Raw genomic sequence first — 20577 nt, forward strand, 5'->3', positions numbered from 1 at the left:
TTACTCAAGTAACTATAAGCTTTGTGTCGGGGAGCGCCGTACAACGCAGCAGTCCGTTTCAGGCTCATACTCCCGTACAATTCATGAATTGTACAGTTTTATTTGCCTCCCTGGCGGTGTGGCTGGGGCTGGGGCTGTTCCTGAACCGGTCCGGTTGCGGCGCACGATTGGCTGGGAATCTCAGCCCTGGTTATGATCACAACAAGTCGAGAGTCGAGCTATGTGCTGTCTTTGTTTTTGTCCGACATGAGGCTAGGATTATAGGCATATACTCGCCGATAGTGCCCGTACCGTTGCACCTTCGGGACTCGCATGACATCATAGACTACCGGTCATGTAGTATAAAGCTACAACAGCATCGACCAATCAAAAACAGGGGGCAAAGGCCGACAACGTTCATTTGGAGTGTCTCAGTATACGATGATCTATTTGTATGGTAGAGACTTGGCGGTAAGTTTGTTACGGATACGGCGTAATACGAGTACAGGCAGACAAGCCACGGAAATAAACAATTCGGCTGCGACGGAGGCTATTTAAATTGATGACAGAGATCAAAAATCAGAGTCAGCGCAGGATTGTAGTTAACTAGCTAGCTATCCAGTAGAGGATCGCCGCAAAATCGAAAACCTGAAAACACCATTCGCACGCATCCCCGGAGAAATCCGACAATCGTATGACACTATGCAGTGAATAAATACATGATGCATTATAAGGGTCCGACCCTATACCAAGTACCCAGGCGGACGGAACTTGGGCCTCAGTTTCACTTGGCAGCTGTGGCTCTACATACGTCCTCGGAAAGAAGTCCTATCAATGCATTCTTCAGAAGATAATGAGGTTAGTATGATCTAGTCATCATAAACCAGGGGATAACCATATCGTTGACTAACTAGCATTCCGTAGTTATAGCCATAATGGAGGCGGATCAGAGGCCTGAGCTCTGCTCTGTCTTCTCTTCTGTACTCGAAATTCCATAATCCCAGTCATAACGGGTATATAATAACCATCAAACACGTGTTGTGCTACCTACGACTCAGCTTATTCGCGTGCCTGCAGAGCAGAGCAGAGCATCGCATCGCATCGCATCGCATCCAACACAACATAGTTAGAGTATGTACTGCGTACCAAGGATCAGTGCATGTGCCTCGAATCACTTCTCTCTTTGGCTGCTTGCATGAATTTTTTTTTTCCCGCTTTGCTCCAAAGCTACTAAGTCGCCTCATTTTGTCTTGTTGTCAGGTCGAGGGTCCTCCCTCTCTGTCTCTATCCCTCTATACGAAGACGAAGGATTAATAATTATTTATTTCTCGCCATTCCGTGCTATATCATGCCATGGCAAGTCATGCGTCTGAGCAAGGAACTAGAGATGCAAGTGGAAAGGGGTCATTGCTATCGCATTGCATGAATCTGATGCTGGGAGTCAGCTCGAAGTCAGAGAGCCAGGTGCGTGCGAGCCGCATTGATAAGGCATTTTATATCTGCTTGCATGAATATCGAACGATGCCCGAGCACATAGTCTATTGTAGTCGGTATTCCTTCAGAGTACTCGGTAGCGAAAGACGGACTTGACTCTGATTTAGGATCATGCCCACGTACTGCAACGGTAACTCGCCCACGAATGTAACTATCTTCATCTACCACCCGAGTAACAGGTAAACCGTTGCTATAACTGCCCACCAACTAACTAACCATGCAACTAAAAGACTAGTAAGTTGTAACGGCTGTTATTTCCGCGCGATGCGCGCTCCTTTGCAAACAAATCCAAGCCACCTTAGTCAGCAGTAGTCAGTCAACACCTGCAAAACGCCGTAAACGATAACTATCTGCAACAGCGCAAACTAAATATGTAGTCGATAACTTGGCAAGCCAGGTGAGTGCGGGGAGAATCCTTCCACTTCATGAACCGATATTATTTACTATCTATCAGACCCGAGCGCGGGGCTCGAGCTTTCAGTATTAGTATTAGTTAGCCTCGGACTTCAGGGCTGACGTTAGGCCATGCCAATGATGATGATTATTATTATCTCTATCAATACACAGAACTGCAGGTAGAAAGGTATACTGCCTTTTCCGTAAACTGAATTATGAATTGCAAACCGGACTGGAGGGATGATGGATGATGGAACGTTTTGCATGAATTCCGATTTTCGTTTCAGCTGCTTTGATAATGTGCTATTGTTGGTCAGCGCTAGGAGAGTATCAGCCCTTAAGGCTGAGTACCAGGTCACTAGTCAGAAGTCGCTCACTCCTAAATTCTAAGAATATGCTGATCTGCTCCCTAAACGACCGTCGAGTGTTTACTCCGTATTGACAAACGGATAACAACGTCAACATTAGGTTACGAGAAAAGGTGTGGCTTCCGGCGGCCCGCCTGCAGAAGTTTGTTTTCCTCGGGACTCGCCTTGAATAGCCGCTTGTATCCGTGTGTGTATGTATCCCCTGTCTAAAATCTAAGGTTGGATTGATGTTTGTGTGTATTGGCAGAAATGAATGTGTAGTTAGCTGAAGACTACAGATCTGAACAGACTTATTCCAATTGCACGTCAATCCACCACACAGCAACTGATATTTACAAGAACATGTACATGGCAACAGCAGTCAAAACAGCCACAGGGCCCATCGCAAAGCCCGAGGCAGCACCGGAAGCCGCAACCGTAGACTTGGAACTAGAAGACGCGCTGGTCGACGATGAGTTCGACTTACTTGTCGAAGTAGTGGAACCGTTGGAGCTGGTCGAGGTCGTTTCGATGGTCTTGTTGCTAGAAGTGGTAGAGTTGGACAGGATGATACTCGTGTAGTCGCCCGTCTTGTCGCCGTAGGTGTAGTACTCGGCCGGGTAGTAGTTAGTAATGTTGACCGACTCGACGTACATGGTGAAAGGGGCGTCGCTGAAATCGGTCTCTCCACCAGCCCATTCGATGGTTCCTTCGCCTTCGCTGGAGGCTCCGCCAGCCCAGATACCGAGCTTCAGCACCATGGGAGTCTGCGGGTAGTTCGTGCCGTATACTGCAGAGTCGTACTCGAGTGTGCGCTGCAGAACGCCGTCAACGTACCACTCGAGGCGAGCCGGGGTCCAGTCGATGGAATACGTGTGGAACTCGTCGCATGGAGTTGTGACGTTCGGGTAAGTGGCGCGGTTGTAGCTTGTGGTGTTGTCCTTGCCGAAGTAGTTGGTCTCGATTTCGTAGTTGAAAGTACCAATTCCTTCCTATAGCCCAGTATTATTATCATTATTATTGATAATGAAAAGAACAAGAAGAAAAGAGAGAAAGAAAGCTAACATACCCAGTCAATTTCGTCGAGGTCGTCGGACAAGAACACAACACTGCTGATAATACCAGTGCCACTGGCAATCTTCATTTTGACATCGACATGACCGAAGAAGATGTAGAATTGAGTCTGAATAGTGGGAGCTTCGCCTTCTTCATTGATGATGAAAGCAGCACCTTGATCGGTGCTGTTGACGGTACCATCAGTGGTATTCCAAAACTCGAAAGCCGATTCGCCAATGGTGAAATCGGTAGAGAAGGTGTAGTTTGCCAGGCCAGGATCGGCAGGACAAGTTTCTAGTCCTGTTAGCTTGTGATCTTCAGATCTTGAGAAGAGGAACACTCACTGTTCAGCGGATCGCAACTGGAGTAGGTCTGAGCAGCAGCAAAGGGCACAGCGACAGTCGCTGCCAGCGCGAGCTTCAAGAAGGACGGCATAGTTGGTGCTCTCAGCGAAAGGATAGACCGCCACGCGTGCAAAGGTCAACGAACCGGAATTGAAAAAGAAGATTAAAAAAAAAACGAATGACTTGAATTGGAATGAAGATTAACGAAAGACAGAAAGACGCTCTTTGCTTGAAAAAAATAAGAACGAGCACGAACATGAATATGAAGAGGACGAGGCCGATCAGGGGACGTAGTGCGTTTCTGCTAGCGCGTAGCTAGATTATTATTAGATTTAGTTAGCAGCGTCAAGCGTTGGAGCTAGATCTTCAAGTTTGAGACATCCAGTGGCCTCGTCATCTCTGGGTATGACTCCCACTGGGCTGCTGGCTGGCTGTGTGGTTGCTCTGGCTGAGTTTGGCATGAGACGTCGTCCGTGGACTGCCATCCGGTGATTCAAGGCATGGCTGTGGATGCCGCAGGATGCGCTCCGAGTTGCAGGCAAATCATCGCCGGCGTTGATCAAGCACAACTGGCAGACGCGCAAGCAGAGTGCAGACAGAGTGGGCGTGCAAACTTCAGGGGCTGCGCTTGCGCAAATGGATTGCGCGGCTTGCCTTGCCGCCGCGTCACTCTTTCTTCCTCCGCCAACCTCTCTCCCACACTGATTCGACGTGACATTCTGCCTTTCTGACCCCAACTCGACGGGCGACAGGTAACTCTGGCATCAACTACATCGCTCCTCAGGCTCTCCAGGTCCAGGCAGGAGTCTAGGGTCCGCCGCTTGGAAACACGCCTACGTGTCAAGTTTTGAAAGTTGATGAAAAATATGAATACAGTTCTCAAAGTCCTACCAAATCTGGGAATTGCGCAATATTTCCACCATAGCCTCTATGGCTGTCCGCTTTATGTACACTTGTTTTCATAATCGTCCAACATCAAACCAGCTCTGTTAATAGGCCAGGCACAGAATCCGCGGTCGCCACGTCTCGGCGCCTTCTGTGCAGGAGACCGTCCAGCGATGAGAACTTCTCGCTTTCGGCAGTCCATATATGCAATTGAATGTGCTTTCACTCCCCCCGGAGCTTTTCGTGGATAATTTTGCTTGTTTCTCTTCTCGGACACCTTTGCCTCCCAGCACTCGCCTTATGACATCCGCTTCTGCATGAGCCGAATCATTTGCTATACGATACGACCAGGTGATTCTGACTGTCTCGCTGGTCTCAAAGAGAAAGGCCGCTCCGACGTGATGTCTCGTGTCTCTAGAACTCAGAGGATTGCCTTCCCCAATCAACCGAGCCGCCTGAACCAGGTTGGTCAATGCTGCTGTTGGTAAGTATGAGGAAACAGAAGCATGCTGCTGCTGTTGTTGCTGCTGCGCGGCTGCACGATATGACTCTCCGCCAGTTGCTGTGCATGTCTTTTCAAGCAGCTGATATATCCGGCCATTCGGGTCCGCGTAAATCGGAAACGAGCACTGTGTCGATTCTATTAACCTCCTAAGCCGGACATAGCTGCCACACCAGACTACGGTCAATCTGCTGTTTTTCGGGAGAGTAGCAGCAGTGCCTTTCAGCGATGACAGGAAAGTCTTGACGAAGCCTCGACGTAGCTATTGCTTTCTCATTAGCTCAATCTCCCTCACACACACTGACCAGATGTTAGATGTCGAAACAATAACTCACTCTAGAGCAGAAGGAAGGCCGAATGAAGATGACCATGGGTTTTTCTTGCCTTGCTTTCTCTGTCAGGTCAGGGGAGGGCAAGTACAGATTTCGAAACGGGACCGGGTTCCCTTCAATGTCCAACACATCGAGCTCCCCAGCCTGCTCGACAATGCCTGGCAATGGCATTTTACTACTGCAAGTCTCGCGGAGTATGGGTTTGACTCTCGACTCCCTCTTGTCGTCAGGTCTTGGGTGACTCGGGTCTCGCGTCTTTTCTTCTATCACATTAACCGGCGTCGCGACCGGTGTCACGGGAAGAGGCTTGTCAACGACCTGTGGTTTTTTTATTGTCACAACCCGGACAGAAGCCGCGTTATTGTTATCCTTTTCATCCATAATATGCGTGCGTAGCAATCCGTCTCTGTGGTTATTGACAGCCGTGACTCGTATTGCGTACGCGGTGGTAATGCGACCATTACCGGAGCCTTCTCGCTTGTACGGAGAGATGAAAGATGAAGTCGAGTATGAAGACGAATCCGGGAGGGTAGAGTATTTGCTGGACAGATTGACGAACGTCTGTGTACGAGGTCGTAGCACCGGTCTGTAGCTTTTGTCATCGTTATAATTATCAACTGGCATATTGAGCGATGGATCTAAGAACTTGGTTCTGCAGAAGAACATTTTCGTTTTCTTTCTGGTGAAGAACAAAGCTCGATACTGTCTTCCTAATCGGGTATTAAACAGGATGAAAAAATTTAGGGCATGTATGAACCACCACGTCGATTTATTTATCTACCCACGCGTCCCAATCACGATCACGATTATGATTTCGGATAATCGATGAAAAAAGAAAAAAAAACAAACAATATCGAGGAATCCATCTCGTCCTTACTTTCAGCAGGCCTGATACATATACATACATATGCACATTTAACATGAATCGATGCAGGTACATACGTGTATCCGTTCTCCCGATAGGTATCGAACATGCACACACATGTCGCGGCATTATCGTAACAGGTAAGTCAATGGTCATGTACGTGTTAGATCGTATCTCATGTATTAGTAGTACGTAGTACTGCATATATAGTGGCGCGCACTTTCAAGACTGAGAGGCCGAACCCTTACTTCTATCAAGAACAGATCTTAATACGCCCGAGTGAGCCCTTGCAGCTAGGCACCGGTTTCAGCTTGATGAGTACGTAGTCGTGCGTATTTTGAGAATGGTGAGATCGATAAGTATTTCTTAGTTTAATGAGGTAATTGAGGAAGGGAAAATAAACGGTGATTAAACCTGGAACTTTGGTTGCTCGTTGTTGCCTGGTAAGTCATTATATGGCTTGGGACATATCCAGGACGCTTGGAATTCAATGCACTGCGTATGTACTACATGCATGATACATGTGAGGGAATGTCTCAGAACTTGGACACTGCCAAGAGATGTGTATGGCGTCGATATACTTACTATACTGCCTAAGTATTCAGTTTCCTTTTCACTCATTATTAGCTCTGTTCCATATATATTCTCGTCTAGCTACATAACACTCAAGTAGATTATCATGACGAGACCTTGGGCGCATATTTTGCCGCTGCTGTATCAAAGAAAGAGCTCTTCTCTGCCAGATCAGTGAGGAGGGCATGTGATGGTTGCAAAGATTCCAGACGCCTGCAGCATGACCATTAGCTGTTGAACCTCTATGATGCAAAAAGAAAAATGTGCGGACGGGACATACAAAGTTAGTTCAGTAGTATCTTTACCAGTGAGAACATTCAGAACAATTGTATTAGCAATCAATTCCACATCCTCTGGATACTTCTGAATCGCCGAAGACAACGCAGCCTCGGCTTCGGGCAAGCGACCCAAGTGCAATTCGGCAATGGCTTGTCCCACAATAGACAAGGGAGCAGCGGTGTTGGGATTCGAAGCTAGTTCTTCGTAGACATAGAATGCAGACTGATATTTTTCTCCGCCCTGTTTTGCTTTCAGTATGTTTTATTCTTGTGCTTCTTGGGAAGGGTATATACCACTCGTAAGCCAACCCATGACTCTGCAATATTGACAAGTAGGGAATCCTGCGCCCAGCGCTTTGCCGCAGAAACCTCCTTTAGAGCAAGATCAATACGATTCGTTTGGAGATAGATCTGGACGGAGAGAGCGACACTGTACGTTATACAAGAAAGGTCAGCGGCTTGTCCTTCCTTGATATATATATATATTGTTTGTTTGTGTGTCTGTTTCACTTACGCCTCGAGGTTGCCTTGATGTTTGCTGAGTAGAGCTAGAGCATCATCGGTCTGTCCCTGTGCCTGCAAGACCGTGCCGACGAGTGTTTGAACAGTAGCATTCTCGCCATGTGTCTCCGCCAGTTTCTGTGATAGCGCAAGTGCGAATTCCGAATCGCCAGCTGTCTGTTGCGCCAGCGCCTTGACCGCACCTAGGTCAGGGATGGTGTCTGCTTCCTTCTCCACGTCCGCCAGCACTTCCGCTGTCTGTCCGAGAGCAATTCTGGCGCGCAGCTGCAATATACGAGCGGGCAGAGCGTTCTCCGGTGAGAACGACGAGGTATCGAAATCAATCACGTCTTGGTATTGGCCCTGGTGGAAGGCATTGTGAATGTTGACAAGTTCTGGGAGTGAGAGAGGCAGTTGGTCAGTCGGACTGCGAATAGGAGCAAATAAGAAATTTTGTAATACCTCCTTCTGCCGAGAACGGATCCATTGCGGCTGCTTGAGATATCGTATCTATGCGTGATGGCTCGTCGATAATAATATGGCGGTTGTTTGGACAGATATGGCGGTGCTCAATCCCGCCACATGCTTTTGTCAACTGGAGCCGGGACGCCTGCCACGGGAAAGTTTTGCCGGTCTCCAACTTCTTACATTGCATGTTACAAGCCTCAGGCAGTCAACCTTCCACGTTTAGATCCATGGATGGAGTTCATGTTTACAGAAATTCCTGTATTAGGACGGCGCACTACAGCCTCATTCCACCTCGTTCTCGTCCTCGTCCTAGTCAATGCCCATTCGGCTGATCCTCCTTCCCAGTCAACTCACAAAAAGCCTTGAACGTAGTAAACGTTTCATCTGTCGTGCTCTCAATTACACACTCTGCATCGGCGCCTACAAAAAACACATATCCCTCCTTCACTTCCTCGACTTTCGCGGGTCCCATGCTGACTTTACCCTGTCCGCCTGTGCATATGACGATACTCGGCCCGGGGATGGGGTCGAATGTAGCCTTTGCGCCGTTTCGTTTCAGATCGGTTTTTACAACGGCGAACTCTTCAATTTCGCTGGGGTCGTAGAGGGTCGTCGACGAGCCGCTTGTGTATGCTACCGTATTCAGTAGTACGTAAGGGTACTCTGTGGGTTGCATCTTTTGCTCGTCGATCGGTGCGTATGAGTAGGTGAGCATGGTCGTTAGTGTGGATACGTCTTTGAATTTTGGCGTGAATCCTGCGCGGACTACGTTGTCGGACGATGCCATGCATTCGATTATGTCTCCGGAGATATATGCGTGGATGTCGTCCGCTTTGAGAAACATTGCTTCTCCCGGAGAGAGCTTGACAAAGTTCAGGAAAAAGAGAACAAACAGCCCGATGTCATGAGGGAATTGTGAGTTCAGACGAGTCACCACCTCGGAGAGTTCGGATGCGCCGCTCGGGTTTGTTTCGGATCTTGGATCGATTGCGAAACTATTGGGGGAGTTCTCTGCCTCTGAGACGAGCTCTTTCGCTGCTTCTTCGATCTTATCTTGAGGGGACTCCATCAATGATGTGAAGATTACCTTGAGGGCATCCTTGTTGCGATTCACCGTTGCCGCATCCTCCGACTCTTCCGATCCCTTGACAATCTGCTCGAATTGCGCCGCGGCTTGTTGTCCGACAAGAGAGCGTAGCGGCTTCACGTAGTTCAGAAAGTGTACGATTTCAGCTAATGGTCGGAACCCGCAGAGTCCTTCGAACGGTGTAATGGCAATGGCCATTTCTGGCTTGTGGTTGTCGTCTATGACAGGTATAGTGAGTAATGCATGTTCGTGATAACGGTAGACGTCAAGCAATCCATACCAGGATAGTTTCTTGGGTCTCGAGTATGTAACTGTTCGGCAAGCTTTTTATTGGGATGCGCCTGAATGCTCAGCGCCTTGCTGATGGACAAAACCTTGAAGAGAAAAGGCAGTTTTCCCCCGTATCTCTGGAATATCTCCTGCCCCAAGAGCGCTTGGTTGTCCTGAACGAGATCTAACAGGGTTCGCTGTGTTTCGAGGTCTTTCGAAGGGAGTGACGGATGTGTTCCCATCCATAGCTGCGCGGTTTGTTTCTGTCAGTAGCTCAACCTGGGACCTGACCAGGACTCACTCATACCTCTGCGTAAGGCTTTGCATCTTCGATGGTAAAATCCGACTCGGCGGTGACAGCAGCATATTTAGCAGCTGCAGACTGTTGACCGACCTTGCCTATATAGAGAACTGAGCTTCAGATCTTGATCTCCTGAGGAGTTAGCCTACCCCAGTCATAACTGTTCACACCTGGTATTGTTAGCTTGCACACAGGAGCCAGCAGTCACACTGACTCACCACATTGTAAACGAAGTAGAGGCACTTGCATCTTGTGAATGGCGTTAATTCTCACAGCGAGGTGTTTCACTTGGGTCGCCGAGAGGTGCTAGACTCTTTTGATTTTCTCTTCCCTCTTTCGTTCTCTTTTGAATCTCTCTCTCTCTTCTTGCACAATCTCTGATGCAGCAACTGTTTAGCCCAGTTCAATTAAAAAGACAGGTAAGAAGAAGAAGAAGAAGCAAAAGAACAGAACATACCTCTGACTTTATCCCCTCTTCACCGGACAACCCCCACTGAGGGACTCCTGGTCCGTGCCAGGAATGGTTAGCCCAGCTGCAAAGAGTTAGATCAAGCTGACCTGTGCCTACCGCCTACGTCATACAGTTCCACGTGACTCCCTGTGCCCTCAGCCCTGGGGAGGCCCAAAAGGGGAAAAGAACCATGCAGCTGCGCTCAGGATCCCAGCTGGGCGGTGAGCTGCCCTCAGCCACCACCGCCACACCATCAGTTATCAGCGATAAACAAGACGAACAGGCCAATGTGCACTCTGCATCTGGTTCTGTGACGCTTCAATCTTCTACCAGCACACAGGAAGACCCTACTCCTGTGCCAGATGGATTGAGCCAAAGAAAGGGGAAGTCTAAGAAAAGAAGAAACAGATCCAGCAAGAAGAAACCAAAGGCTGAGCCCGAAGTCAAGCCTGCATCTCCAGTCCCCACCAATCAGCAGAGGTACAGCCTTAGAGAGAGCGGCGGGAAGCTCGACCTTGATTCTGTCGCTGGATGGGAAGCTCCTCGCCTACAAAGCCTAAAAAAGCTCGAAGTCCCGACGTCGACTACTTCAACAGCAGAAGCAGCAGGCCAGACGACTGCTGAGGGAAGGCCATCTGAAGCAGTGCAGTTGCCCGTCATGTCTCGCAACCGCCCTCGAGGACCCCCTGCCAACAGGGACAACGGCATTGCTGCTAACGAGGAGATTGACATGTGGAACAAGATCATCCAGGACATTCGCAAAGCCAAGGAGAAAAACGACAAACAGAAGTCTCTTGCTGCGCAGATTACTGAGCTGAACGAGAAGATTGCTCGCGAGGGCAACAGTAAGTCAGATACTCGCCTCCCTCTCTCTCTCTCTTTCTATCTTCGTGAAATCCCTTTCTCAGCCACAAGTCAGTTGCATGCTCGCTGACACTATGCAGAACCAACACTTGCAGAAATCAATCAACTCGACAGTTGGTATCGTCAGATACTCAAACTGAGCGAGGAGGAAAAGGCCATTCTTCTGGAAGAGCCTAGCGACGTTATCAAAAATCTGGGTTTACTGACTGCCCTCCGCTCAGCCTCGGAAGCAGAGACCTCAATCAGCCGTGCAGCCTCATTGCCCAAGTCTAGTAAGCAAAGCATTGCGAGAGATGGCACTGCTATCCATGCAGCCACAGCATCTAATTCTGCTCTGTCATCAGACAAACTCAATCGGGTCAAGGGGAGCACTCAGCGTAGCTCAAGCGTGTCTAGCTCCGGCCATGCGAAAGATGCCCGCGACTCTGTTTCGGTGAAGCTTGAAGAGGGCGTTGAGGGGGCCGCAAAGGGCACTGTTGCGGAACGCAACGGGCAGTTCATTGTTGGAGCTGAAGTTGTATTCAAACACAGCAAGAACAGACAGGGTGTCGAAGGCGAGGGTATTCAATGCATCATCAAGAGCATTTCCGGAGATGGATACAAGAAACGGTACCCTCATACGCAAAGTCCAACTTACCAAGTTCACTTCATTCTTAGTTACTAACCCACTACGCACTTGTACTAGATACGATGTCCAAGACCCCGAGCCCAATGAAAACGGTGAACAAGGCGCTGTCTACAAGACTACAGGAGCCTCCTTAATCCCAATTCCCCAAGTCGGCTCTGTTTTGCCATCTTTCCCTGTTGGTAAACAAGTGCTTGCGCGCTATCCAGACACAACTACCTTCTATCGCGCCGAAGTCATGGGCTCCAAGAAGGACGTCTACCGCCTCAAATTCGAGGGCGAGGAAGACGACAAGGAAATGGAAGTGGATAGACGCTTTGTCCTCGACATTCCTTCCAAGTGATTCCAGTCGACGGGAAATCATCAGTTCTAACGTTCTGACGTTCAGGGAGGCGCAATTGATACGGTTGGAAAATCTGGATGGGAGTTTGGAAAGGATGGTTGGCGTTTACACAGGATTCAGGTCCAATTGGTGTTATTATTTTCCCTTTGTTTGTTTCCCCCCCCCCTTCTTCTTCCTATAGTCTTGCGATTACAGATGGTGACGCGTGAAACAAAAAGATAATCGCTAGCATTTGTATGAGTGAGCCCTCGCACAAATGTGGCGAGAAACGGCGACATCGGCAAGTCCTGCTGATTCAGCATTTCGTAGGCAATTATTAATTTTGGCGCGGATGGCGTTCCCCGCATAATCCATCATGAACTCGCCGTTAATCCACCAGTGTATATCCGATGTTCTTCAGACTCTGGTTCTGACCTCTTAAATGATTGCTACCATCTTCCTTGTCACTTCTGCGCCTAATTGATCGATCCCGCTCGCACCCAGCAGGTTTCGCCTTGCCCACCATGGCGGAGAAATCTCCGTATATCGCTCCGCAACCGCGACGGCCGAATGTCCCTCTCGCCGCGCTGGATAATTCCGACAGAGGAGATTCCTCGACCATAACACCAGAGTCGCACGGTATTGATAGCCACCGGAGTCTTCTGGCAAGAGCTCTCGGGAATGAGGCGAGCGCCAATGCCACCCCGGCTCTCCCAGAATCCATTATTTCCCCCGCCTTCACACCTCCGTCCACACCAGGGGGGTCCGTTGTTATTTCCCAGCAGGCTATCCGCGTGCATCCACATGATGCGTCATCATCGCATAAGACACAGGCGCATGTGCCGAAGGGGCCCAAGTTGATGGAGCGATTGCCGCACGTTGAATGTATTGTTCGCGCACGTATTCCGACCACAACGGGTGCCGAGATGTTTCTTCATTTATACCAGAATGACGCGGATAATAAAGAGCATTTGGCTATTGTTTTTGGAAATCATATCCGATCGAGAAGTTTAGACCGTGTGCAGGAAGGAGAGACAGAGATGGATCGTATGATCCGAGGGGCTTATGTTGGAAGATTACATCCTGGTCGAGTGAGCAGTCGATTTGATGAGCCGCACTCTTCCCTTGGGCCAGAGGGAGAAGGGGTGGCGAAACAAGGGCTTCAAGCTCCCCTTGTTAGGATTCACTCTGAATGCTATACCGGTGAGACAGCATGGTCTGCTCGGTGCGACTGTGGCGAGCAACTCGACGAAGCTGCGCGGTTGATGTCAATGGCGTCGGAGTCAGCGGCGGGTCTTTCTGTTAACGAAGATGGCTCTATATCAGATAATACATCCCCCCTTTCTTCCCCGGTTTCCGACAATGACGGGCCGGGAGGCGTGATTATCTATCTTCGACAAGAGGGCCGTGGAATCGGATTGGGGGAAAAGCTCAAGGCATACAACTTGCAAGACCTGGGTTCCGATACGGTAGAAGCCAATCTACTCCTGCGTCATCCTGCCGATGCACGAAGCTATGGCCTGGCCACCGCGATGCTCGTTGACCTCGGACTCGGTGCTGACGCGTATCCAGAAGGAATCCGGCTGCTCACCAACAACCCAGACAAGGTCTTGGCTGTGGAAGGCCCCAATCGGGAAGTCCGCGTCAAGGAACGAGTAGCAATGATACCTATAGCATGGAGAACTGGCGGACAGAAGGGGATTAGAAGCAGGGAAATAGAAGGGTATTTGCAAACCAAGGTCGGTATTCCTTCTCAAGCCTACGTCCAGGCTTTTGATTCAAGTTAACTCATTGCTAACAACGAGGCAGATTGGCAAGATGGGCCATATGATTCGATAGCACATACATAGATGGGGTGGCTTGTTTGTATAATCGGCGTCTGGGGTTGTCACGAGTGTAGATAAAATGCGTTATGAGTTTTTGGTCATTCGATCATTTCTTCTACAATAGGAAGACCTTAAATATATATATATATATATATATGTAATTCAACAATACATGAAAGAATGCCCCGGTAGGGCGCTTTGACCGCGGCCAACCAATCACAGCCCGCGAAGACACCTCCAAACTACGACCCGACCTCAACTTCGCCATAAGCATCTCAGACTCACTATCATATTGCGCCAAAATACCTATACTTTACAGGCTCTTGACCTATATATCATTGCTTCTTTTCGATCCTACCATACATTAGCTCACTATCAAGCCCCTTCTGTGCCGTTCCATCCCATACGCAACCCCTCCCCCCAGCAAAGAGAGAGAGCGCCTTCTGAAACCATTCGCTACGAACCGAATCATTGTACGACTATCTGAACGATACCTATTCACGCGGCTTCGGTTGCTCCAATACCATCTGCGCCCTTCTTACCATCGATGGAGACAGACTAGGGATGGCGCCCGAGAGGGTTAGAGACTTCGTATGAACCATGTCAGCTTGGATTCGCGCGAGACCGAATCCTATTTCGCAAGGAAACTTCTCGCATTGATACTCGTCGCCGTTGATTTCTTACTTTGAGGGTACTAGGTATTTAGTCATATTCCACTTGCTAGTTACTATGCAGTCGCCGAATGTCAAGCCGGAACAAGGATCAACCACAGAGTCGCCGAGACTCATCCACGAAATGGAGGAATCGATCGACCTTCCCGTCTCTCACAATGGCAATATAACCGCGGGGACAAAACGCAAAATGAACAGTGCGAGCCCACGGGGCGTGGCTAATCTGACACCGGAGCAGCTGGCCAGGAAACGCGCAAATGACCGACAGGCGCAACGCGCCATACGGGAGCGTACAAAGTCGCAGATCGAAGCATTGGAGCGGAGAGTCCGCGAACTATCGTCGCAGCAGCCGTATCAGGATATACATAAACTGGTGTCTGAAAGGAATCAAATCATGGCAGAAAACCAAGATATTAAGCGGCGGTTGGGTGCTATGATGAACATATTACAACCATTGGTGGACAGAGACGGTAAGATCGTACCGATGTGGAATTGATTCTATGAAAGATTAATTGTGGCTTAGGAATGCCAATGAAGTCGCCGACAACCGCTGTGACGGATACAACGGTTTCGAATTCAAGCAACACCGTGATAATGCCAACAAATACAGCGCAAGTTCCAGCTGAAACCACTCATCCATCGCCGCTCACGGATCAAAGTCATGGTACACCTGGTAGCGTGGAGTCTAGCCTACTGGATCATCCCTGGACCGAGTCCGTCGCAGGGAACGTGTCTCCCAGCAACTCTGTGCTCCAGCACTGGCAGAGGTCGGATCCTATCAGCCTACTGAACACGGTCCCAAGCCAGCGACTGGCAGTAAAAGGGATGGACGAGAAACTGATTCTAAACTTCTTGATCGATAACCCTCGTCAGATCCCCAAAATAGGCGATATACCAAAACTCCCCAAGGATCACAATCATAGCCCCGATCCACCTTCAATTAATATCAATATAGCACCGCCACCAACCGCAGGTGATTACACTCAGGCACATTTGGTGGCTATTCGGAATATACAGCCCACATGTCCTCTCGATTCCATTTTCCTCGATTTTCTCAGCCATCGTCGTCGCGAATTGACAACTGGTTCGCAACAACGTTTAGCCTACCCGAGTGTCTCATCTCTTCTGAATCCCGTCGAGAATAGCACCCATTCGTACTCCATATCAAAAGTTTTCAGTGACATCCTGCGCACGTTTCCAGATATATCATCATTGCCCGAGCAAGTCGGTACACTATACACAATGTTCCAGATCATGCGTTGGCAGATATACCCGACACAAAAGAATTACGACCGGATCCCAGACTGGCTAACACCGCGTCCCGCACAGCTATTTAGCCCTCACCCAGCCTGGATGGATTACATACTCTGGCCCAAGGTCCGCGATCGGTTGGCATACGCACATCGCGACTACCCGTTCGAGAACTGGTTTGTCCCCTACACACGCACCATATCGTGCAACTGGCCATACGAACCGACAGATTGTTTGTTGCATAACACCGAGTCGGATGAGTTGGTGATTAATCCAGTATTTGAGCGCCACATTCGAGAGCTGAGTAACTGGACTGTTGGGACTGAATTTGCCGAGGCATACCCTAATTTGGTGGATGCGGTGAAAATCAGGCATGATGATAGAAGAGCACGGCCACCTTGATACGATGAGCAAGTAGTAGTAGTGGAAGTACTTTTGAGGTCTGATGTTGAAACTCCATTGTCAATATCATATACTCGTGCTTTTATAACTTATACCTGGAACGATAGCCCATTCCTGGTTTAGGAACATGCTCTGTCATGATAACTAAACTGTCATTACTGAGTGCTGTCTCAAGACCTTATTCCTGACTGCTGGCCACCTAGCTGCTCTACTACAAGATTTAACCTGAACGCATTGGTTACGGCTGTCTGACTAGCCTAGGAATCCCGCACAACTAACGGTACTACTGTGTTGTGAAATTCGAAGATCTGTAGCATATTTCTCCCATGCCACGACATCACCAAATTTGTTCAAGAAGCTGGCACGAGCGTTGTCCCATTTTCACATCCCAACTTTATAATTTTCTTCTGTCTTCTGTCTTCTGCCTCTTCCAGCTCGGTGATACCTTTATTTCATAGGCCGTTGTCTCCTGAAGCTTGACGATTGTTCCATCTTGCCTAGTGAATAGATCCTCAACGCGGCCTATTCAGCTCATGCTTTCCTGGTTACTGACACTCCTATTTCAAAACCGAACTGAAAGATGTTCTTGATGTGGTCTCTTAACGATCTCTTAGACGTCAATTGGGACGAATCCGGACTGGGAAACATCACACATCGTCTGTAGAGGATGGCATCATACTGTCATTTTTGCCGCAAGTTAGTATTGCACTTCTACGGCAACGTATTTCATGAAGGAATACCAGACAAATCAAAGAGCTCTTCTCACAGAGTAGTATGCTTCTGATCGAGAGGTCATAAATTGATAGGATGGAAGAAGCACTGATAGTCTGATAAGGATGCCTATCGGCCGAGATAAAGTAAATCTCTCCCCGCCTCAAACTTCCTCTGACTCCTCAGACTCCCTCTTAGACTTACTTCTTCTTCTTCTTCTTCTTCTTCTTCTTCTTATTATTGATCAACAAATCCATACTCCAATAATCATGGCCGCGACGCAAATTGGCTGGGTAAGAAGAACCAATCTGTAGAAATGATCCCTCACTGACCTCGATCTAGTACGGCCTCGGCTCCATGGGCCTCGCCATGGCAAGCAACCTGCAGCGACATCTCGCTGCCAAAAAGGCCCTGGGACTGGTCTATTCCAATCGCACTCTGTCTCGTGGCGAGCCATTGCGAGAACTAGGCGGTGTGCCCGAGAAGACATTTGGCGATGTGGTGCAGAAGTCGGGCATTATTTTTACTATGGTACATATCTTTTCCCTTTTGAATTCCTGTCAAGATAAATTGTTTACTAACTTTTCTCTCAAGGTCTCCAACGACGCCGTCCTCAAAACGCTAATAACCAGCATCGTTGAATCCGGCACGCCCCTGGCCCAAAAAATCTTCATCGACTGCTCCACTGTGCACCCGCAAACCATCACATCGATTTCAGCCCAACTCTCCGCGCAAAGCGCCTCATTTCTGTGTGCGCCAGTCTTTGGCGGCAACCCCGTCGCGGCAGCAGGTAAACTAGTCTTTGCGCTGGCCGGCGCGACGCCCGATGTCCGCGAGAATCTCATCAAGCCGCTTATCCAAGATGTAATGGGTCGCAAAGTGATTGACTGCGGCGAGGACCCGGCCAGATCGTCTCTGCTCAAAATTGCGGGCAATATTGTTACCGTCTCCCTGATGGAGACTGTGGGCGAGGCGCAGGTATTTGCTGAAAAGACCGGGTTGGGCACGGATGCGATGGAGGAGTTGATTACTGAGGCTTTTGGGCCTATTGCGGGCGGGTATTCGAAACGGTATGTTATTATTAACTTTCCTTTCTCTCTTCTTCTTCTAGACCGAGCCTCTAATTCTTCTCTCAGATTAACAACAGGCGCCTACGCCCCCCCGCTCACAACGCGTCCGGGCTTCGGCGTCTCTCTATCAATCAAAGACGCTGTTCATGCACTGGACATCGCAAAAGAAAAAGGCGTTGAGCTGCCATCCGTGGAATTAGCGAAGCAGAACATGTCTTCTGCAAGAGATTATGCCGGAGAGTGTTTGGACAGTTCGTCCATGTACGGCATTTTGAGGCAGAAGGCGGGTCTGGCGTTTTGGAATGAGAAGAGTAGACAAGGTGGTCAATAGTTATTTTCTAGTAGTGGTTCTCCTTCTTTATTTTCAACGCTTTTATAGATATAAATAGATATATAGAATATGATACTCAGACTTAGTTGTGATTTTAAAACATGTTGAAACTGTAGACTTGATTTTGATAATCTATGTACTGTATCAGTCCAGGGATCTGGGATTGATAGTGACCTTGACAGAAAAGAACAAAACGTGAGTGACTCTCCATCCAGCCTACGCTATATAAAACAGAAAGGATAAAAAAGAACAGTGGTTCATTATCGCGGTCCTAATTTGTCCAAGGCTCGGGCTCCTTGCTCTTGCCATTCTGCCTTTGTCACCCACATGTCTTCCTTATCGGCAATCTAGAAAAGCTGTTAATACGTGCATATAAATCTTAAACAGTCAGATGTATCTGGGAACTTACCAAGTTGGCCAACACCGCACCACCAAGGAAAACCATGTGTCTTCGTCGAGGTGGATCTTCGATCCGCACCTTGAATTTCTACATTGCAAGCATTCATCAGTATTCAGCGACTATCGTAAGCTAGGGACTGCGGGTACTCACGTTCAGCCGCTCAGGATTGCCCTGCAACACTCTCGTCAACCACAGCTGCTTCAATTCCTTCTCCAAACGAGACGGCAACCCCGGGTACATAGAGCTTCCACCACTAAGAACAATCGCCTTGTAAAGACTGCTGCGCACATCGAGGTCTGTACCCTGGATTGTATTGAACAGAAGCTCCGCAATCCCAGCCTGATCGACATCGACCAGGTGAGGCTGGAAAAGACATTCTGGAGCCTCAAATCGCTCGCTACCAACCCTGATAACACGTCCGTCGGGGAGCGTATAAGACTCGACGAGCACTGTTGTGTCTTCTGACAATTTTTGGTCGAGCTCCAGGTCATATGAAACGTAGCAAAGCTTTTCTTTGATTTGGCGCACGGTCTCAAAGTCTGCTGTTCTGTTGAGTGCGTAGCCGCGGCGTAGTAAGAGCGCAATCAGGTTTCGCGTGACATCTCGTCCGGCAACGTCTAGTCGCCGGATATGATGGTTGAGAACAGTCGATTCGAAAACGGGAACAATGTGAGTGACACCGTCGCCAGAGTCGACCACGACACCACTGCTGAGACCTATGCAACGATAAGAAATAATCCATGTAAACACATCATATACGCGAAGTGACTACTTGGGCTAGCTCACCCTGCGCATATAGAGCCAAAACTGCCTGGATTGCAACGTAGACGCCACCAAAGTCGTAGCCCTCGAGCATCACCTCGGCCATGGTCTGTCGGTTTTTGAGCGGGTCTATGCGTGTTAGCAAAAAGAAATCTTAATCAGAAATTTCCCACGTACTCATTGGAGGTTCTGTCAGGAGAATCTTTCTTCCTGAAGGATCAATCTTCATCTTGTCGTAGAATGTGTAGTTCCATAGATGTTGCATATCATCCCACTTCTTAACAATGCCATTCTCCATCTGCACCAGACAACATCATCGTTAGCATCATATTCTGGCTCTCGCGGTGTTTGTTTTCTTCCTTATCGCGGGGCGTACAGGATAGCTAATCTGAAGCATCGACCGAGCCGCAGCCGCTTCATCTCCGCACATAATATCCTTAAGAACAATATCACTTTCGCCTTGCTCTTCGGATCGAAGGATAGGTCGTCCCACTATACTTGGGAATTGATGCTCTGGGAAGTTCTATTAAGACGCCCTCTGTTAGTTTTCAGGTCTTGCGGAAATTTAGGGGCGATGGGATGCGAGTCTGTACCTGCGCGGCATATCCGACTTTGAGGAAACCGGTTCCTCCATCGAGAACTGTAATGGGCGGATGGGGATGATTAGCCAACTGTCCAGTCTCACAATAGCTGTAGCTACTTCAATGGTTAGGGTTATGCTGAGGGAGCGAGAGGGCGTTCTGTCATTATGCAACGAAGCGGGACGGCGTAGACCAGCTGGATAAACAACTTACCAATGGGCGCGTCCGTCATGACTGAAGAAGGGAGAACCGTTAAACTATGTTGCGCTCTGAGACAGGTTGTAGAGATTGGGTGACCTGGAGAGAACAAGCAATCCCCTGTGCTCTGGGGTGTGTTTGGGCTGTTTAGCGGGGGATTGCAAGGCACTCGTGGACGTCGGAGATGCAGTGACGATGTGTCCGCCCAATGGGGCTTAGCCGACTGCTTCTCCACATTTTCCAGGCATCCGTCAATACAATCAATGCATGGTGATGGTTGATGATATATATCATGATAATGATATATATAAAGCATTAGATATACATGGCTATATATAAGAATCTGAGGAGCCAACCAGTACAGCTGAGAATGCGAGTATCGCCAGAATCCTCTCACTAGAAACAACTCCAACCCATGCATGCCATCCATAGCC

General features: G+C 48.8%; 8 protein-coding genes across 8 annotated transcripts; 4 read left to right on the forward strand and 4 right to left on the reverse strand.

The window, feature by feature from the left end:
- Positions 1–2569: 2569 nt before the first annotated feature.
- UA08_00842 (hypothetical protein) lies at positions 2570–3707 on the reverse strand (the record flags this gene model as incomplete). Its single annotated transcript, XM_020260693.1, has 3 exons — positions 2570–3208; positions 3286–3566; positions 3617–3707. The coding sequence occupies 3 exons, from the start codon at positions 3705–3707 to the stop codon at positions 2570–2572; spliced, it is 1011 nt and encodes a 336-aa protein (XP_020124019.1).
- An 898-nt stretch (positions 3708–4605) lies between these two features.
- On the reverse strand, positions 4606–5959 carry UA08_00843 (hypothetical protein; the record flags this gene model as incomplete). The annotated part of the gene is made up of 2 exons (XM_020260694.1): positions 4606–5265; positions 5339–5959. The coding sequence occupies 2 exons, from the start codon at positions 5957–5959 to the stop codon at positions 4606–4608; spliced, it is 1281 nt and encodes a 426-aa protein (XP_020124018.1).
- A 918-nt stretch (positions 5960–6877) lies between these two features.
- On the reverse strand, positions 6878–9927 carry UA08_00844 (hypothetical protein; the record flags this gene model as incomplete). Its single annotated transcript, XM_020260695.1, has 9 exons — positions 6878–6986; positions 7054–7292; positions 7346–7481; positions 7566–7979; positions 8428–9325; positions 9388–9625; positions 9685–9776; positions 9828–9848; positions 9897–9927. The coding sequence occupies 9 exons, from the start codon at positions 9925–9927 to the stop codon at positions 6878–6880; spliced, it is 2178 nt and encodes a 725-aa protein (XP_020124244.1).
- Positions 9928–10319: 392 nt separating this feature from the next.
- On the forward strand, positions 10320–11961 carry UA08_00845 (hypothetical protein; the record flags this gene model as incomplete). Its single annotated transcript, XM_020260696.1, has 3 exons — positions 10320–10974; positions 11074–11602; positions 11679–11961. 3 exons carry the CDS (start codon positions 10320–10322, stop codon positions 11959–11961), a joined length of 1467 nt encoding a protein of 488 aa, XP_020124020.1.
- A 503-nt stretch (positions 11962–12464) lies between these two features.
- Positions 12465–13727, forward strand: UA08_00846 (putative GTP cyclohydrolase-2; the record flags this gene model as incomplete). The annotated part of the gene is made up of 1 exon (XM_020260697.1): positions 12465–13727. The coding sequence occupies one exon, from the start codon at positions 12465–12467 to the stop codon at positions 13725–13727; it is 1263 nt and encodes a 420-aa protein (XP_020124023.1).
- A 768-nt stretch (positions 13728–14495) lies between these two features.
- On the forward strand, positions 14496–16090 carry UA08_00847 (hypothetical protein; the record flags this gene model as incomplete). Its single annotated transcript, XM_020260698.1, has 2 exons — positions 14496–14907; positions 14961–16090. The coding sequence occupies 2 exons, from the start codon at positions 14496–14498 to the stop codon at positions 16088–16090; spliced, it is 1542 nt and encodes a 513-aa protein (XP_020124022.1).
- Positions 16091–17070: 980 nt separating this feature from the next.
- On the forward strand, positions 17071–18202 carry UA08_00848 (hypothetical protein; the record flags this gene model as incomplete). Its single annotated transcript, XM_020260699.1, has 4 exons — positions 17071–17094; positions 17144–17332; positions 17396–17871; positions 17938–18202. 4 exons carry the CDS (start codon positions 17071–17073, stop codon positions 18200–18202), a joined length of 954 nt encoding a protein of 317 aa, XP_020124243.1.
- A 260-nt stretch (positions 18203–18462) lies between these two features.
- On the reverse strand, positions 18463–20177 carry UA08_00849 (Actin-related protein 2; the record flags this gene model as incomplete). Its single annotated transcript, XM_020260700.1, has 7 exons — positions 18463–18549; positions 18612–18689; positions 18753–19318; positions 19389–19493; positions 19542–19662; positions 19741–19856; positions 20159–20177. 7 exons carry the CDS (start codon positions 20175–20177, stop codon positions 18463–18465), a joined length of 1092 nt encoding a protein of 363 aa, XP_020124014.1.
- Between the last annotated feature and the right edge of the window lie 400 nt (positions 20178–20577).

Source organism: Talaromyces atroroseus (genome assembly GCF_001907595.1).
Source record: "Talaromyces atroroseus strain IBT 11181 chromosome Unknown scaffold_0, whole genome shotgun sequence".
Taxonomy (NCBI): domain Eukaryota; kingdom Fungi; phylum Ascomycota; class Eurotiomycetes; order Eurotiales; family Trichocomaceae; genus Talaromyces; species Talaromyces atroroseus.